Raw genomic sequence first — 14,555 nt, 5'->3', positions numbered from 1 at the left:
TACTGAGGTAATATGGGCTGAGGTTAGAAATAGGAAAGGAGCGGTCACGTTGTTAGGAGTTTTCTATAGGCCCCCAAATAGTAATAGAGATGTGGAGGAAGAAATTGCAAAGCAGATTATGGATAGGTGTGGAGGTCACAGGGTAGTTGTCATGGGTGACTTTAACTTTCCAAATATTGATTGGAACCTTTATAGAACATAGAACATAGAACATAGAACATTACAGCGCAGAACAGGCCCTTCGGCCCACGATGTTGCACCGACCAGTTAAAAAAAAAACTGTGACCCTCCAACCTAAACCAATTTCTTTTCGTCCATGAACCTATCTACGGATCTCTTAAACGCCCCCAAACTAGGCGCATTTACTACTGATGCTGGCAGGGCATTCCAATCCCTCACCACCCTCTGGGTAAAGAACCTACCCCTGACATCGGTTCTATAACTACCCCCCCTCAATTTAAAGCCATGCCCCCTCGTGCTGGATTTCTCCATCAGAGGAAAAAGGCTATCACTATCCACCCTATCTAAACCTCTAATCATCTTATATGTTTCAATAAGATCCCCTCTTAGCCGCCGCCTTTCCAGCGAAAACAATCCCAAATCCCTCAGCCTCACCTCATAGGATCTCCCCTCCATACCAGGCAACATCCTGGTAAACCTCCTCTGCACCCTCTCCAAAGCCTCCACATCCTTCCTGTAATGTGGGGACCAGAACTGCACACAGTACTCCAAGTGCGGCCGCACCAGAGTTGTGTACAGTTGCAACATAACGCTACGACTCCTAAATTCAATCCCCCTACCAATAAACGCCAAGACACCATATGCCTTCTTAACAACCTTATCTACTTGATTCCCAACTTTCAGGGATCTATGCACACATACACCTAGATCCCTCTGCTCCTCCACACTATTCAAAGTCCTCCCGTTAGCCCTATACTCAACACATCTGTTATTCCTACCAAAGTGAATTACCTCACACTTCTCCGCATTAAACTCCATCCGCCACCTCTCGGCCCAACTTTGCAACCTGTCTAAGTCTTCCTGCAAACTACGACACCCTTCCTCACTGTCTACCACACCACCGACTTTGGTGTCATCAGCAAATTTGCTAATCCACCCAACTATACCCTCATCCAGATCATTAATAAATATTACAAACAGCAGTGGCCCCAAAACAGATCCCTGAGGTACACCACTTGTAACCGCACTCCATGATGAATATTTACTATCAACCACCACCCTCTGTTTCCTATCCGCTAGCCAATTCCTGATCCAATTTCCTAGATCACCCCCAATCCCATACATCTGCATTTTCTGCAGAAGCCTACCATGGTGAACCTTATCAAACGCCTTACTAAAATCCATATATACCACGTCCACTGCCTTGCCCCCATCCACCTCCTTGGTCACTTTCTCAAAAAACTCAATAAGGTTAGTAAGGCACGACCTACCTGCCACAAAACCATGCTGACTATCACCTATCAATTCATTACTCTCCAAATAACTATAAATCCTATCCCTTATAATTTTTTCCAACATCTTGCCGACAACAGAAGTGAGACTCACCGGTCTATAATTCCCGGGGAAGTCTCTGTTCCCCTTCTTAAACAATGGGACAACATTCGCTAACCTCCAATCTTCTGGTACTATACCAGAGGCCAACGACGACCTGAAGATCAGAGCCAGAGGCTCTGCAATCACTTCTCTTGCCTCCCAGAGAATCCTTGGATAAATCCCATCCGGACCAGGGGATTTATCTATTTTCAGACCCTCCAGAATATCCTGCACATCCTCCTTATCAACTGTAATACTGTCTATTCTACTCCCTTGCAACCCAGTGTCCTCCTCAGCTATATTCATGTCCCCTTGCGTGAACACCGAAGAGAAATATTGGTTCAATGCTTCACCAATCTCCTCCGGTTCCACACATAACTTCCCTCTGCCATCTATAACTGGCCCTAAACTTGCCCTAACCAACCTTCTGTTCTTGACATACCTATAGAACGCCTTAGGATTCTCTTTAACCCTATCCGCCAAAGTCTTCTCATGTCCCCTTTTAGCCCTTCTAAGCTCGCTCTTCAACTCCCTCTTAGCCAATCTAAAGCTTTCTAGTGCACTACCCGAGTGCTCACGTCTCATCCGAACATAAGCCTCCTTTTTCTTTTTAACCAACAAAGAAACTTTTTTGGTGCACCACGGTTCCCTAGCCCTACCAATTCCTCCTTGCCTGACAGGGACATACCTATCACAGACTCGCAGTAGCTGCTCCTTGAAAAAACTCCACATGTCGGACGTTCCCAGTCCCTGTAATCTCCTAGTCCAACCTATGTTTCCTAATTCTCTCCTAATAGCCTCATAATTACCCTTCCCCCAGCTAAAACCACTGGCCCGAGGTTCATGCCTATCCCTTTCCATCACTAAGGTGAACGTAACCGAATTGTGGTCACTATCACCAAAATGCACACCAACTTCCAAGTCTAGCACCTGGTCTGGCTCATTTCCCAGCACCAGATCCAATATAGCCTCACCTCTAGTTGGCCTGTCTACATACTGAGTCAAAAAACCTTCCTGCACGCTTTGAACAAAAACTGACCCCTCTAACGAGCTAGAGCTATAACAATTCCAGTCAATATTAGTCAAGTTAAAATCCCCCATAACAATTGCCCTATTACTTTCACTCCTAAGCAGGATTGACTCCGCAATCCTTTCCTCAACCTCTCTAGAACTTTTAGGAGGTCTATAAAAGACTCCCAACAGGGTGACCTCTCCTCTCCTATTTCTAATCTCCGCCCATACTACCTCAACAGATAAGTCCTCATCAAACCTCCTCTCTGACACTGTGATACAATCTCTGACCAATAATGCTACCCCTCCTCCTCTTCTACCTCCTTCCCTACTTCGACTAAAACATTTGAACCCCGGGACCTGCAGCATCCATTCCTGCCCCTGCTCTATCCATGTCTCTGAAATAGCCACAACATCGAAGTCCCAGGTACTGATCCACGCTGCAAGTTCACCCACTTTATTGCGAATACTCCTGGCATTGAAGTATACACATTTCAAACCCTGCTCCACCCCACCTCTGCAATGCCGTGCATTGCAGTCCCCATCCATGCATCCCTCACTTGCAGCCCCACTGCTCAGGATCCCTCCCCCCCCCCGAATCAGTTTAAACCTCCTTGCATGGCCTTAGCAAATTTACCCCCCAGGATATTGGTCCCCTTCTGATTAAGGTGTAGACCATCCTTCTCATAGAGGTCACACCTTCCCCAGTACGAGCCCCAATTGCTTAAGTACCTGAACCCCTCCCTCCTGCACCATCCCCTCAGCCATGAATTCAAACCTTCCCTCTCCCTATTCCTCTCTAAACTATCCCGTGGTACAGGCAAGAGTCCAGAGATAACCACTCTGTCAGTCTTGGCCTTTAGTTTCCACCCCAACTCCATAAATCCCTGCCTAATATCCCCTTCCCCTATCCTCCCTATGTCGTGTGTCCCCACATGTACAATAACTTGTGGTTTATCTCCCTCCCCCCTAAGAATCCTGAATACCCTGTCAGACACATCCCGGACCCCAGCCCCTGGTAGGCAACACACCAACCCTGAGTCCCTACCTTTAGTTCCGACCCTCCTATCTGTCCCCTTAATTGTGGAGTCCCCAATCACAAGGCCCAGTCTTTTACAGCCCCTAACCACCTGAGCTTTCTCACTCGGCTCACCCCCAGAGATCTGCTCTCTATGCTCAGTTGATTCCTCCTCAACTGTAGCCTCCAGCACCGAAAACCTATTATGGAGGGGAACCGCCCCAGGGGATTGTCTTCCCGATTGCTTCTTACCCCTCCTCCTGGCATTGACCCAAGCCTCATTTCTAGGAGTTACTATTTCTCTATAACTCCTATCAACTTCCACCTCCGCCTCCCGAATTATGCGGAGTTCCTCTACCTCCCCCTCCAGCTCCTTTACACGCTCCTCCAGAAGCTGCAATCTAATGCACTTCTTACAACTAAAATCTCCTGAAACACTACTGGATTTCCTCACCACATACATCCCACAGGAGATGCAGCATACTGCCTGAACTGCCATCCCTGAAGCCATTACCAGCAAGAAAAAAAGAAAACAAAAAAAAAAAACAACAAAAAAAAAAACTTCCCCACACTTCCCCAACTGTCACTCTCCACTGCAGCCCGAGCAGCACTCCCTCACTGAGACACCAACTGTCACACTCTACTGCAGCCCGAGCAGCACTCCCACAGTGAGACACCAACTGTCACACTCTACTGCAGCCCGAGCAGCACTCCCACAGTGAGACACCAACTGTCACTCTCCACTGCAGCCCGAGCAGCACTCCCACAGTGAGACACCAACTGTCACACTCTACTGCAGCCCGAGCAGCACTCCCATAGGTCGAATAGTTCGGATGAACATAGAACATAGAAAGCCACAGCACAAACAGGCCCTTCGGCCCACAAGTTGCGCCGATCACATCCCCACCTCTAGGCCTATCTATAGCCCTCAATCCCATTAAATCCCATGTACTCATCCAGAAGTCTCTTAAAAGACCCCAACGAGTTTGCCTCCACCACCACCGACGTCAGCCGATTCCACTCACCCACCACCCTCTGAGTGAAAAACTTACCCCTGACATCTCCTCTGTACCTACCCCCCAGCACCTTAAACCTGTGTCCTCTCGTAGCAACCATTTCAGCCCTTGGAAATAGCCTCTGAGAGTCTACCCTATCCAGACCTCTCAACATCTTGTAAACCTCTATCAGGTCACCTCTCATCCTTCGTCTCTCCAGGGAGAAGAGACCAAGCTCCCTCAACCTATCCTCATAAGGCATGCCCCCCAATCCAGGCAACATCCTTGTAAATCTCCTCTGCACCCTTTCAATGGCTTCAACATCTTTCCTGTAATGAGGTGACCAGAACTGCGCGCAGTACTCCAAGTGGGGTCTAACCAGGGTCCTATAAAGCTGCAGCATTATCTCCCGACTCCTAAACTCAATCCCTCGATTAATGAAGGCCAGTACGCCGTACGCCTTCTTGACCGCATCCTCCACCTGCGAGGCCGATTTAAGAGTCCTATGGACCCGGACCCCAAGGTCCTTCTGATCCTCTACACTGCTAAGAATGGTACCCTTCATATTATACTGCTGCTTCATCCCATTGGATCTGCCAAAATGGATCACCACACACTTATCCGGGTTGAAGTCCATCTGCCACTTCTCCGCCCAGTCTTGCATTCTATCTATGTCTCGCTGCAACTTCTGACATCCCTCCAAACTATCCACAACACCACCTACCTTGGTGTCGTCAGCAAACTTACCAACCCATCCCTCCACTTCCTCATCCAGGTCATTTATGAAAATGACAAACAGCAAGGGTCCCAGAACAGATCCCTGGGGCACTCCACTGGTCACTGACCTCCATGCAGAGAAAGACCCCTCCACAGCCACTCTCTGCCTTCTGCAGGCAAGCCAGTTCTGGATACATTTAACAATATGCTGTGAAATATTTATGTTTTTGATTTACTTAGCTTCATTTAAAACCTTATTTTGAGCATTAGAAATTTCAATTACTGGGGGGGGGGGGGGTGGAATGACAATTGTTGTTCAAGAAGCATTTAAGTGACTCAACTGATTCATTGACAAACCATGATGGTTACAGATGGATATATTGGGAAAGGCTTTTTGCCATTTTAAACATTGACTTTGGCAGTTAAGTGTTGACTCAAAATTGTGATACAAGGAGGAATATTTGTTAACAAAGTATGTCTCATAATATATTTTCACAACGTACAGATGGATAGATACAAGGATCTGGCAGGGAAGCCCATATGTCTGTTCAACTCATTAGGTTGTAGTGCAAAGGCTGCTTTCAGATCTTTATAGAAATAAATAGAAACATAGCTTTAAATGGTATATGCAATTTTGCAAGATACTTATAGACTAGTATAAGTGTACAGTCGACTCAGGTTATACACCATGACAATAATTGCTTACATCTAATTTTAAAGCTCTTTAAATCTGCTATTAAAAAATACATTAAAGATTTAACATTGTGCAGCACTAAATACTGTCAAGACAGCCAAAGGAAGGGATTATTAATGAAGACTGGTGAATTGCAAAACTGCAAATTAGAAACAAAGAAAAGCAAGTCAGGCAGTATCTGTAGAGTGAACAAACAAGTTGTTTAGTTTGAAATGGAATAAGAATCTCAGAGATGATTTACTCCGGTACACATGATGAATGCAAAAGAATATCCAATGTTTAAACGTTTAACAAATTGATGTGCCCCTTTTCAATTTTTTTCACTTATTTTGTCTCTTCCAGTCAATATTAAGTCTGTCTGATTTTTTATTTCCATTGTTAGTTGAGAGAAATTGAGTCTAACAATGGAGTGTTCTATATAGCAGCCATCCCTGTATAGACCAGGGATTGAACTTGGAAATATTTTGGTAATGGATGACTCAGTTGCACATCAGAAAGCTACAGGGGGTTGGGTTAACATTTTTCTTTAAATTTTATATGTACAAACTGCATTTCTCCCACTTGCTCAATATTATACAAGCATAAATGTGTGGCTTCAAGTGTGTGTTCATATGTGAAAGAATTGGAAAATAAATATTCAATATGGGATATTCTCAAACATTATTGTGCATATGAACAACTAAGTTTCTTTTATTCTTTTCTCACTGAAAAATCAGGAGAAGAGCAAGAATTATAATGCTCAATTGTTTTCCATTAATTAACTCTTCCATTTATCAGCAGCACCAAGAAATTTAGGAGCGAGACATAATTGACAATGAACTGTACTGTACTATAAAGTTCTCTTCCTTCAAAAGACTAGTGACCATGCTAAAGAAAAATCATCACAGATGCCAGGTTATGAGTATCATAATTTGAAAGGATATGAGGATGGTGGACCCAAAGTGTATCATTCAGACAGTCCATGCAATTATCCTGCAGTAGCATTCTGTCATAGGTGATCTTCATGAATTTAATATCTTCCTCATCCATTCCTTCATTCCAGATGTCATACAAAATGGTCATTTCTTCAAATGGATGGGGCAGTTTTTGTGCAGTGTGTGCAGGAGAGTTTCCTGACACAATATGTGGATAAGCCGACAAGAGGTGGGGCCACATTGGATTTGGTACTGGGTAATGAACCGGGCCAAGTGTTAGATTTGGTTGTGGGAGAGCACTTTGGAGATAGTGACCACAATTCGGTGTCTTTCATTATTGCAATGGAGAGGGATTGGGCCATACGGCTGGGCATGGTTTATAATTGGGGAGGGGTAATTATGATGCGATTAGGCAAGAATTAGTGAGCATAAGATGGGAACAGAAACTGTCAGGGAAAGGCACAAATGAAAAGTGGAGCTTGTTCAAGGAACAAATACTGAGTGTCCTGATAGGTATGTCCCTGTCAGGCAGGGAGGAAATGGCCGAGTGAGGGAACCGTGGTTCACAAAAGAGGTTGAATGCCTTGTCAAGAAGAAAATGGAAGGGTATGTAAGGATGAGAAAACAAGGTTCAGTTGGGTCAATTGAGGGTTACAAGTTAGCAAGGAATGAGCTAAAAAAAGGGCTTAGGAGAGCTAGGAGGGGGCATGAGAAGTCCTTGGCGGGTCGGATCAAGGAAAACCCCAAGGCTTTTTACTCTTATGTGAGAAATAAAAGAATGACCAGGGTGAGGTTAGGGCCGGTCAAGGACAGTAGTGGGAACTTGTGCATCGAGTCAGAAGTGATAGGAGAGGCGATGAATGAATACTTTTCTTCAGTGTTCACCAAGGAGAGGGACCATGTTTTTGAGGATGAGAGTGTGATACAGGCTGATAGGCTGGAGAAGATAGATGTTCTGAGGGAAGATGTATTAGCGATTTTGAAAAACCTGAGGGTCGATAATTCCCCTGGGCCAGACGAGATATATCCGAGGATTCTTTGGGAGGCAAGGGATGAGATTGCAGAGCCTTTGGCTTTGATCTTTGGGTCCTCACTGTCCACGGGGATAGTGCCAGAGGACTGGAGAGTGACGAATGTTGTTCCTCTGTTCAAGAAAGGAAATAGGAATGACCCTGGTAATTATAGGCCAGCTAGTCTTACTTCGGTGGTCGGTAAGTTAATGGAAAAGGTCCTGAGGGATAGGATTTATGACCATTTAGAAAGATGCAGCTTAATCCGGGATAGTCAACACGGATTCGTGAAGGGCAAGTCATGCCTCACAAATTTGACTGAATTCTTTGAGGAGGTAACTAAGTGTGTTGATGAAGGTAGAGCAGTTGATGTCATATACATGGATTTTAGTAAGGCATTTGATAAGGTTCCCCCATGGTCGGCTCATGAAGAAAGTAAGGAGGTGTGGGATAGACTGAAAGTTGGCCGATTGGATAAGTAACTGGCTATCTCATAGAAGACAGAGGGTGGTGGTGGATGGAAAATTTTCAGACTGGAGACCAGTTACCAGCGGTGTACCACAGGGATCAGTGCTGGGTCCTCTACTTTTTTTGATTTTTATCAATGATTTGGAGGAGGGGGCTGAAGGGTGGATCAGTAAATTTGCTGATGACACCAAGATTGGCGGAGTAGTGGATGAGGTGGAGGGCTGTTGTAGGCTGCAAAGAGACATTGATAGGATGCAGAGCTGGGCCAAAAAATGGCAGATGGCGTTTAACCCTGATAAGTGCGAGGTGATTCATTTTGGTAGGACAAATTTGAATGCGGATTACAAGGTCAACGGCAGGGTTCTGAGGAATGTGGAGGAACAGAGAGATCTTGGGATTCATATCCACAGATCTCTGAAGGTTGCCACTCAAGTAGATAGAGCCGTGAAGAAGGCCTATAGTGTGTTCGCGTTTATTAACAGGGGGTTTGAGTTTAAGAGCCGTGGGGTTATGCTGCAATGTACAGGACCTTGGTGAGACCACATTTGGAATATTGTGTGCAGTTCTGGTCACCTCACTATAAGAAGGATGTGGAAGCATTGGAGAGAGTGCAAAGGAGATTTATCAGGATGCTGCCTGGTTTGGAGGGTAGGTCTTATGAGGAAAGGTTGAGGGTGCTACGGCTTTTCTCTTTAGAGCGGAGGAGGTTGAGAGGCGACTTAATAGAGGTTTATAAGATGATGAAGGGGATAGATAGAGTGGACGTTCAGAAACTATTTCCTTGGGTGGATGTAGCTGTTACTAGGGGGCATAACTATAAAGTTCATGGTGGGAGATATAGGTGGGATGTCCGAGGTAGGTTCTTTCCTCAGAGAGTGGTTGGGGTGTGGAATGGACTGCCTGCTGTGATAGTGGAGTCGGACACTTTAGGAACTTTCAAGCGGTTATTGGATAGGCACATGGAGCACACCGGAATGATAGGGAGTGGGATAGCTTGATCTTGGTTTCAGACAAAGCTCGGCACAACATCGAGGGCTGAAGGGCCTGTACTGTGCTATGTTCTATATGCTCTATGTTCTATATCTGTCCTTCAACTGTGAGGAAAAACAAAGATTGACTGGTTTGTATTTCTAATTTCCTGAAATGCCAAATGCAACTGATCACCTGATAAATGGACGCTCTGATGGTATCTGCAGTTTCAAGGCTAAAGGTTGCATTTCTGGAAGACTTGGTGTCCAAGATTTTTAATGTCCCCAAATACCGAGATTCTGTTGTTCTAGGACACGGGCTTTTTCCAATAGAAAGTCTATATAAGGTCTGTGTCCGAGAATGCAGAGGCCTGTGAAAAAAATATAACATTATATTAATTTCCTACAATATTCAAGTACATATCACTTAAACAGCAAGTAAAACTTCAGGTAAGTAATATTATACAATTCAAGATATTAATACACAACCCAGAATGAATGAATTTCTTTTTTTGGTGAACCGAGATTTTTTTTATTAGTGTCACAAGTAGGCTTACATTAACACTGCAATGAAGTTACAGTGAGATTGATTAATATATTTGGGGTAATATTCTGACTGGCCTGATAGGTGGTTAAAATGTTAACAGCAGGGAGTGTCACCTAACAGAAGCGCATGTCAGATCTTCAAGCCCACAGTGCACCATTTTAAGCTTTCAGGTGACCTTTCCCATTGGCATCACAAAGTCAGTAATTTGCTTACTCTGAAGCAGGTTGTCCATTAAGTCTCATTAGCTTATTAGAATCAGTGGAATGACACAACTGAAAATTATTCAAGGTCTCATAACTATGGCATTGAGTGGTGCAACAACTTGACTGCCTTCATATGTTCATATGTATATTATACGCTGAAAGTAAGCATGCAGGTGCAGCAGGTGGTGAAGGTGGCAAATGGCATGTTGGCTTTCACAGTGAGAGGATTCGAGTACAAGAGCAGGGATAGCTTGCAGCAGTTATACAGAGCCTTGGTGAGAGCATGCCGGGAATATTGTGTGCAGTTTTGGTCTTCTTATCTGAGGAAGGATGTCCTTGCTATGGAAGGAGTGCAATGAAGCTTTACCAGACTGATTCATGGGATGGGAGAACTAATGTAGGAGACTCTGCAGAGAATGTCAATATATCGACGGAGGAAGTGTTGAGTATCCTAAATTGCGTTAAGGTAGACAAATCCCCAGGGCCGGATGGGATCTATCCCAGGTTACTGCAGGTGGCAAATGGAGAAATAGCTGGGGGCTTCACATCCTCTTTGACCACAGGCGAGGTTCCAGAGGACTGGAGACTATCCAGTGTTGTTCCATTGTTCAAGAAAGGAAGCAGGGATAATCCAGCAAATTATAGGCCTGTGAGCCTGACATCAGTGGTGGAGAAGCTTTTGAAGATGCTGAGGGACAGGATATATGCACATTTGGGAGGAAAATGGACAAGTGAGTGACAGGCAGCATGGTTTTGTACGGGGAAAGTCATATCTCACCAACTTGATTGAGTTTTTTGAAGAGGTGACAAAGATAATTGATGAGACAAGGGCTGTGGATGTTTTAGTAAGGCGTTTGGCAAGGTCCCACGTGGCAGACTGGTACAAAAATTAAACTCACATGGGATTCGGGGTGGGCTGGCTAAATGGAAACAGAACTGGCTTTGTTATAGAAGGCAGAGAAAAGTGGTGGAAGGGCGTTTTTTCAGAATGGAGATATGTAGTGAGTGGTGTTCGGCAGGGATCAGTGCTGGGACCTCAGTTGTTTCTAGTATATATAAATGATTTGGAGGAGAATGTGTGTTTTCTGATTAGTAAGTTTGTGAATGACACGACGATTGGGGGAGTTGCTGATAGTGCCGGAGATTGTCAGGGGATACAACAGGATATAGATAGATTGGAGAGTTGGGCACAGAAATGACAGATGGAGTTTAGTCCGAACAAATGCGAGGTGATACATTTTGGAGGATCAAATTTAAGCGTGAATTATTCTGTAAATGCAAAACCCTTAGGAACATTAACATAGAGGGATCTGGGCATGCAGGTCCACAGTGCCCTAAAAGTGGCAATACAGGTGGCCAAGGTGATTTGAATTGATTTATTATTGTCACATGGAGTAGCATACAGTGAAAAGTATTGTTTCTTGCACGCTATACAGACAAAGCATACCATTTATAGAGAAGGAAAGGAGAGAATGCAGAATGTAGTGTTACAGTAATAGGTAGGGTGTAGAGAAAGATCAACTTAATGCAGGGTAGGTCCATTCAAAAGTCTGATGGCAGCAGGGAAGAAACTGTTCTTGTATCGGTTCGTATGTGACCTCAGACTTTTGTATCTTTTTCCCGACAGAAGGTAGTGTAAGAATTCTCTCTTACACCTTCTTCCGGGGTGCGTGGGGCCCTTAATTATGCTGGCTGCTTTGCCGAGACAGCGGGAAGTGTAGACAGAGTCAATGGGTGGGAGGCTGGTTTGCGTGATGGATTGGGCTACATTCACAATCTTTTGTAGTTTCTTGTGGTCTTGGGCAGAGCAAGAGCCATACCAAGCTGTGATACAACCAGAAAGAATGCTTTCTATGGTTCATCTGTAAAGATTGGTGAGAGTCGTAGTTGACATGCCAAATTTCCTTCGTCTTCTGAGAAAGTAGAGGCCTTGGTGGGCTTTCTTAACTATAGTGTCAGCATGGGGGGACCAGGACAGGTTGTTGGTTATGTGGACACCTAAAAGCTTGAAGTCCTCGACCCTTTCTACTTCGTTCCCATTGTTGTAGACAGGGTCATGTTCTCCTCTACGCTTCCTGAAGTCGATGACAATCTCCTTCGTTTTGTTGACATTAAAGGGAGAGATTATTGTTGCCGCACCAGTTCACCAGATTCTCTATCTCATTCCTGTGCTCTGTCTCGTCATTGTTTGAGATCCAACTCACTACGGTGATGTCGTCAGCAAATTTGAAAATCGAGTTGGAGGGAATTTGGCCACACAGTCATAAGTGTATGGGGAGTATAGTAGGGGGCTGAGAACACAGCCTCGTGGGGCACCGGTGTTAAGGATGATCGTGGAGGAGGTGATTAAGAAGGCATATGGCATATTTGCCTTCATCAGTCAGGACATTGAGTACAAGAGTTGGGACATCATGTCGCAACTATATAAAACCTTGGTTAGGCCACATCTGGGATATTGCATACAGTTCTGGTCACCACACTACCAGAAGGACACAGAAGTGCAAAGAAGGTTCACCAGGATGTTGCCTGGTCTCAAGGGTGTTGGCTGTGGGTAGAGGTTGAATAAACTAGGACTGTTTTCACTGGAAGTACGGGGGCTGAGGGGAAACCTGATAGAGGTCTACAAAATTATGAGACATACAGACAGGGTAGATAGAGGCTTTTTCCCAGGGTGGAAGTGTTAATTACAAGGGGGTGCAGGTTCAAGGTGAGATGGAGAAAGTTTAAGGGAGATGTGCAGGGGAGGTTTTTCACGCAGAGAATGGTAGGTGCCTGGAACGCGCTGCCAGATGTGGTGGTGGAAGCAAGCACATTCGCAACATTTAAGAGGCATCTGGATGGGTACATGAATAGGAAGGGAATAGAAGGATACGGCCCGAGTAAGGGCAGAAAGGTTTTTCTTTAGTTAAGTTAGAGTATCATGATCGGCACAGGCTTGGAGGGCCGAAGGGCCTGTTCCCGTGCTGTACTTTTCTTTGTTCTTTGGCTGAGTCGGTTAGGATTATATTCACTGGAATTTAGAAAAATGCAGAAACCTACAAAATTATAACAGGGCTAAAGAGGGTAAATGCAGTAAGAATATTACTGATGGTGGGTAAGTCTCTAGAGGCAGCTAAGGGATCACATTCACAGGATTCGGCGATGAGCAATTGGGACTGAGATGAGGAGAAATTTCTTCACCCAGAGACTGGTCAACCTTTGGAGTCCTTTACCACAGAAAGCAGTTGAGGACAAAACATGTATGTTTTCAAGAAGGAGTTAGATATCACACTTGGAGCCAAAGCGATCAAAGGGTTAAAGCGGCAACAGGTTACTGAGCTGGATAATCAGCCATGATTATAATGAATGGTGGAGCAGGCTCGAATGAGCCTACTCCTTCTCCTATTTTCTATGTTTCTATGTGATGACCCGCATTATAATAGAGCAGGCTACTGGCATTATGGAAATGCGCTTTAGATGCCGTGACTATTCCTGGTGGAGCTCTACAGTATTACCCTGCAAGGTTGTCCAGAAAATTGCACCGTACTGCACAATATGGCACAGCAAGGCTGCCAATAGCAAAAGGAGGCATAAAGCTGGGCCTATGCTATAACATCCAAGAAGGGGGATGATGAGGAAGATGAGAAACAGGAGGAAATCGGCCCCTCTCCAGAGGAGGGAGAAGAGGGCTGCAATCAGCTGAAGAGCATGTCGAAGTAGCCTTGACTGATCTTTACAGGAGGGGGATCATCTGCCAGATGCCTACTAATCCAGAGTGGATTCATATAGGTTCTTGCGAGGTCACAAGTTACGTCAGCCAGTCTCCTGCGTGCAGCTTCTACAAAGTAAACCTTTAACGTGGAAGCCACACATCTCGGAGAAATGCCTATCTGCAACAAGAAAACAAACATGTAAATGATTTAGAGATGGGTGTTAAAGGCAAAATCTCAACATTTGCAGATGATACTAAGCGAGTGAGAATAGTGAATTGTGAGGATGATGTAGAGTGATTTCAGAGGGACACTGACAAGCTAGCCAAATGGGCAGACACCTGACAGATGCATTTTAATACAGCAAAATGTGTGATCATGCATTTTGGTCGAAGAAACATGGGGAGATAATACAGACACAATGGCATAAATTTGAGAGGAGTACAGGTGCAGACTTGTCTATGCCCCTCATTATTTTATCGACCTCTATAAGGTCACCCCTCAGCCTCCTACGCTCCAGAGAAAAAAGTCCCAATCTATTCAGCCTCTCCATATAACTCAATCCATCAAGTCCCGGTAGCATCCTAGTAAATCTTTTCTGCACTCTTTCTAGTTTAATAATATCCTTTCTATAATAGGGTGACCAGAATTGCACACAGTATTCCAAGTGTGGCCTTACCTATGTCTTGTACAACTTCAACAAGACGTCCCAACTCCTGTATTCAATGTTCTGACCGAGGAAACCAAGCATGCCAAATGCCTTCTTC

At 44.8% G+C, this 14,555-nt stretch overlaps 1 protein-coding gene across 3 annotated transcripts in view; it reads right to left on the bottom strand.

The window, feature by feature from the left end:
- The window catches only part of LOC144493158 (uncharacterized), a 334,243-nt gene that overhangs the window by 201,076 nt on the left and 118,612 nt on the right, over positions 1-14,555 (bottom strand). For all 3 annotated transcript variants that reach the window (XM_078212064.1, XM_078212058.1, XM_078212070.1), the window contains exon 6: positions 9,546-9,720. In XM_078212064.1, the coding sequence (XP_078068190.1) occupies positions 9,546-9,720 (175 nt within the window). The remainder of the gene's footprint in view (positions 1-9,545; positions 9,721-14,555) is intronic.

This window comes from Mustelus asterias, chromosome 1, assembly GCF_964213995.1.
Source record: "Mustelus asterias chromosome 1, sMusAst1.hap1.1, whole genome shotgun sequence".
Classification (NCBI taxonomy): Eukaryota; Metazoa; Chordata; class Chondrichthyes; order Carcharhiniformes; family Triakidae; genus Mustelus; species Mustelus asterias.
Note: the sequence above shows the minus strand (reverse complement) of the source record. Positions and strands in the feature narration are given on the sequence as shown.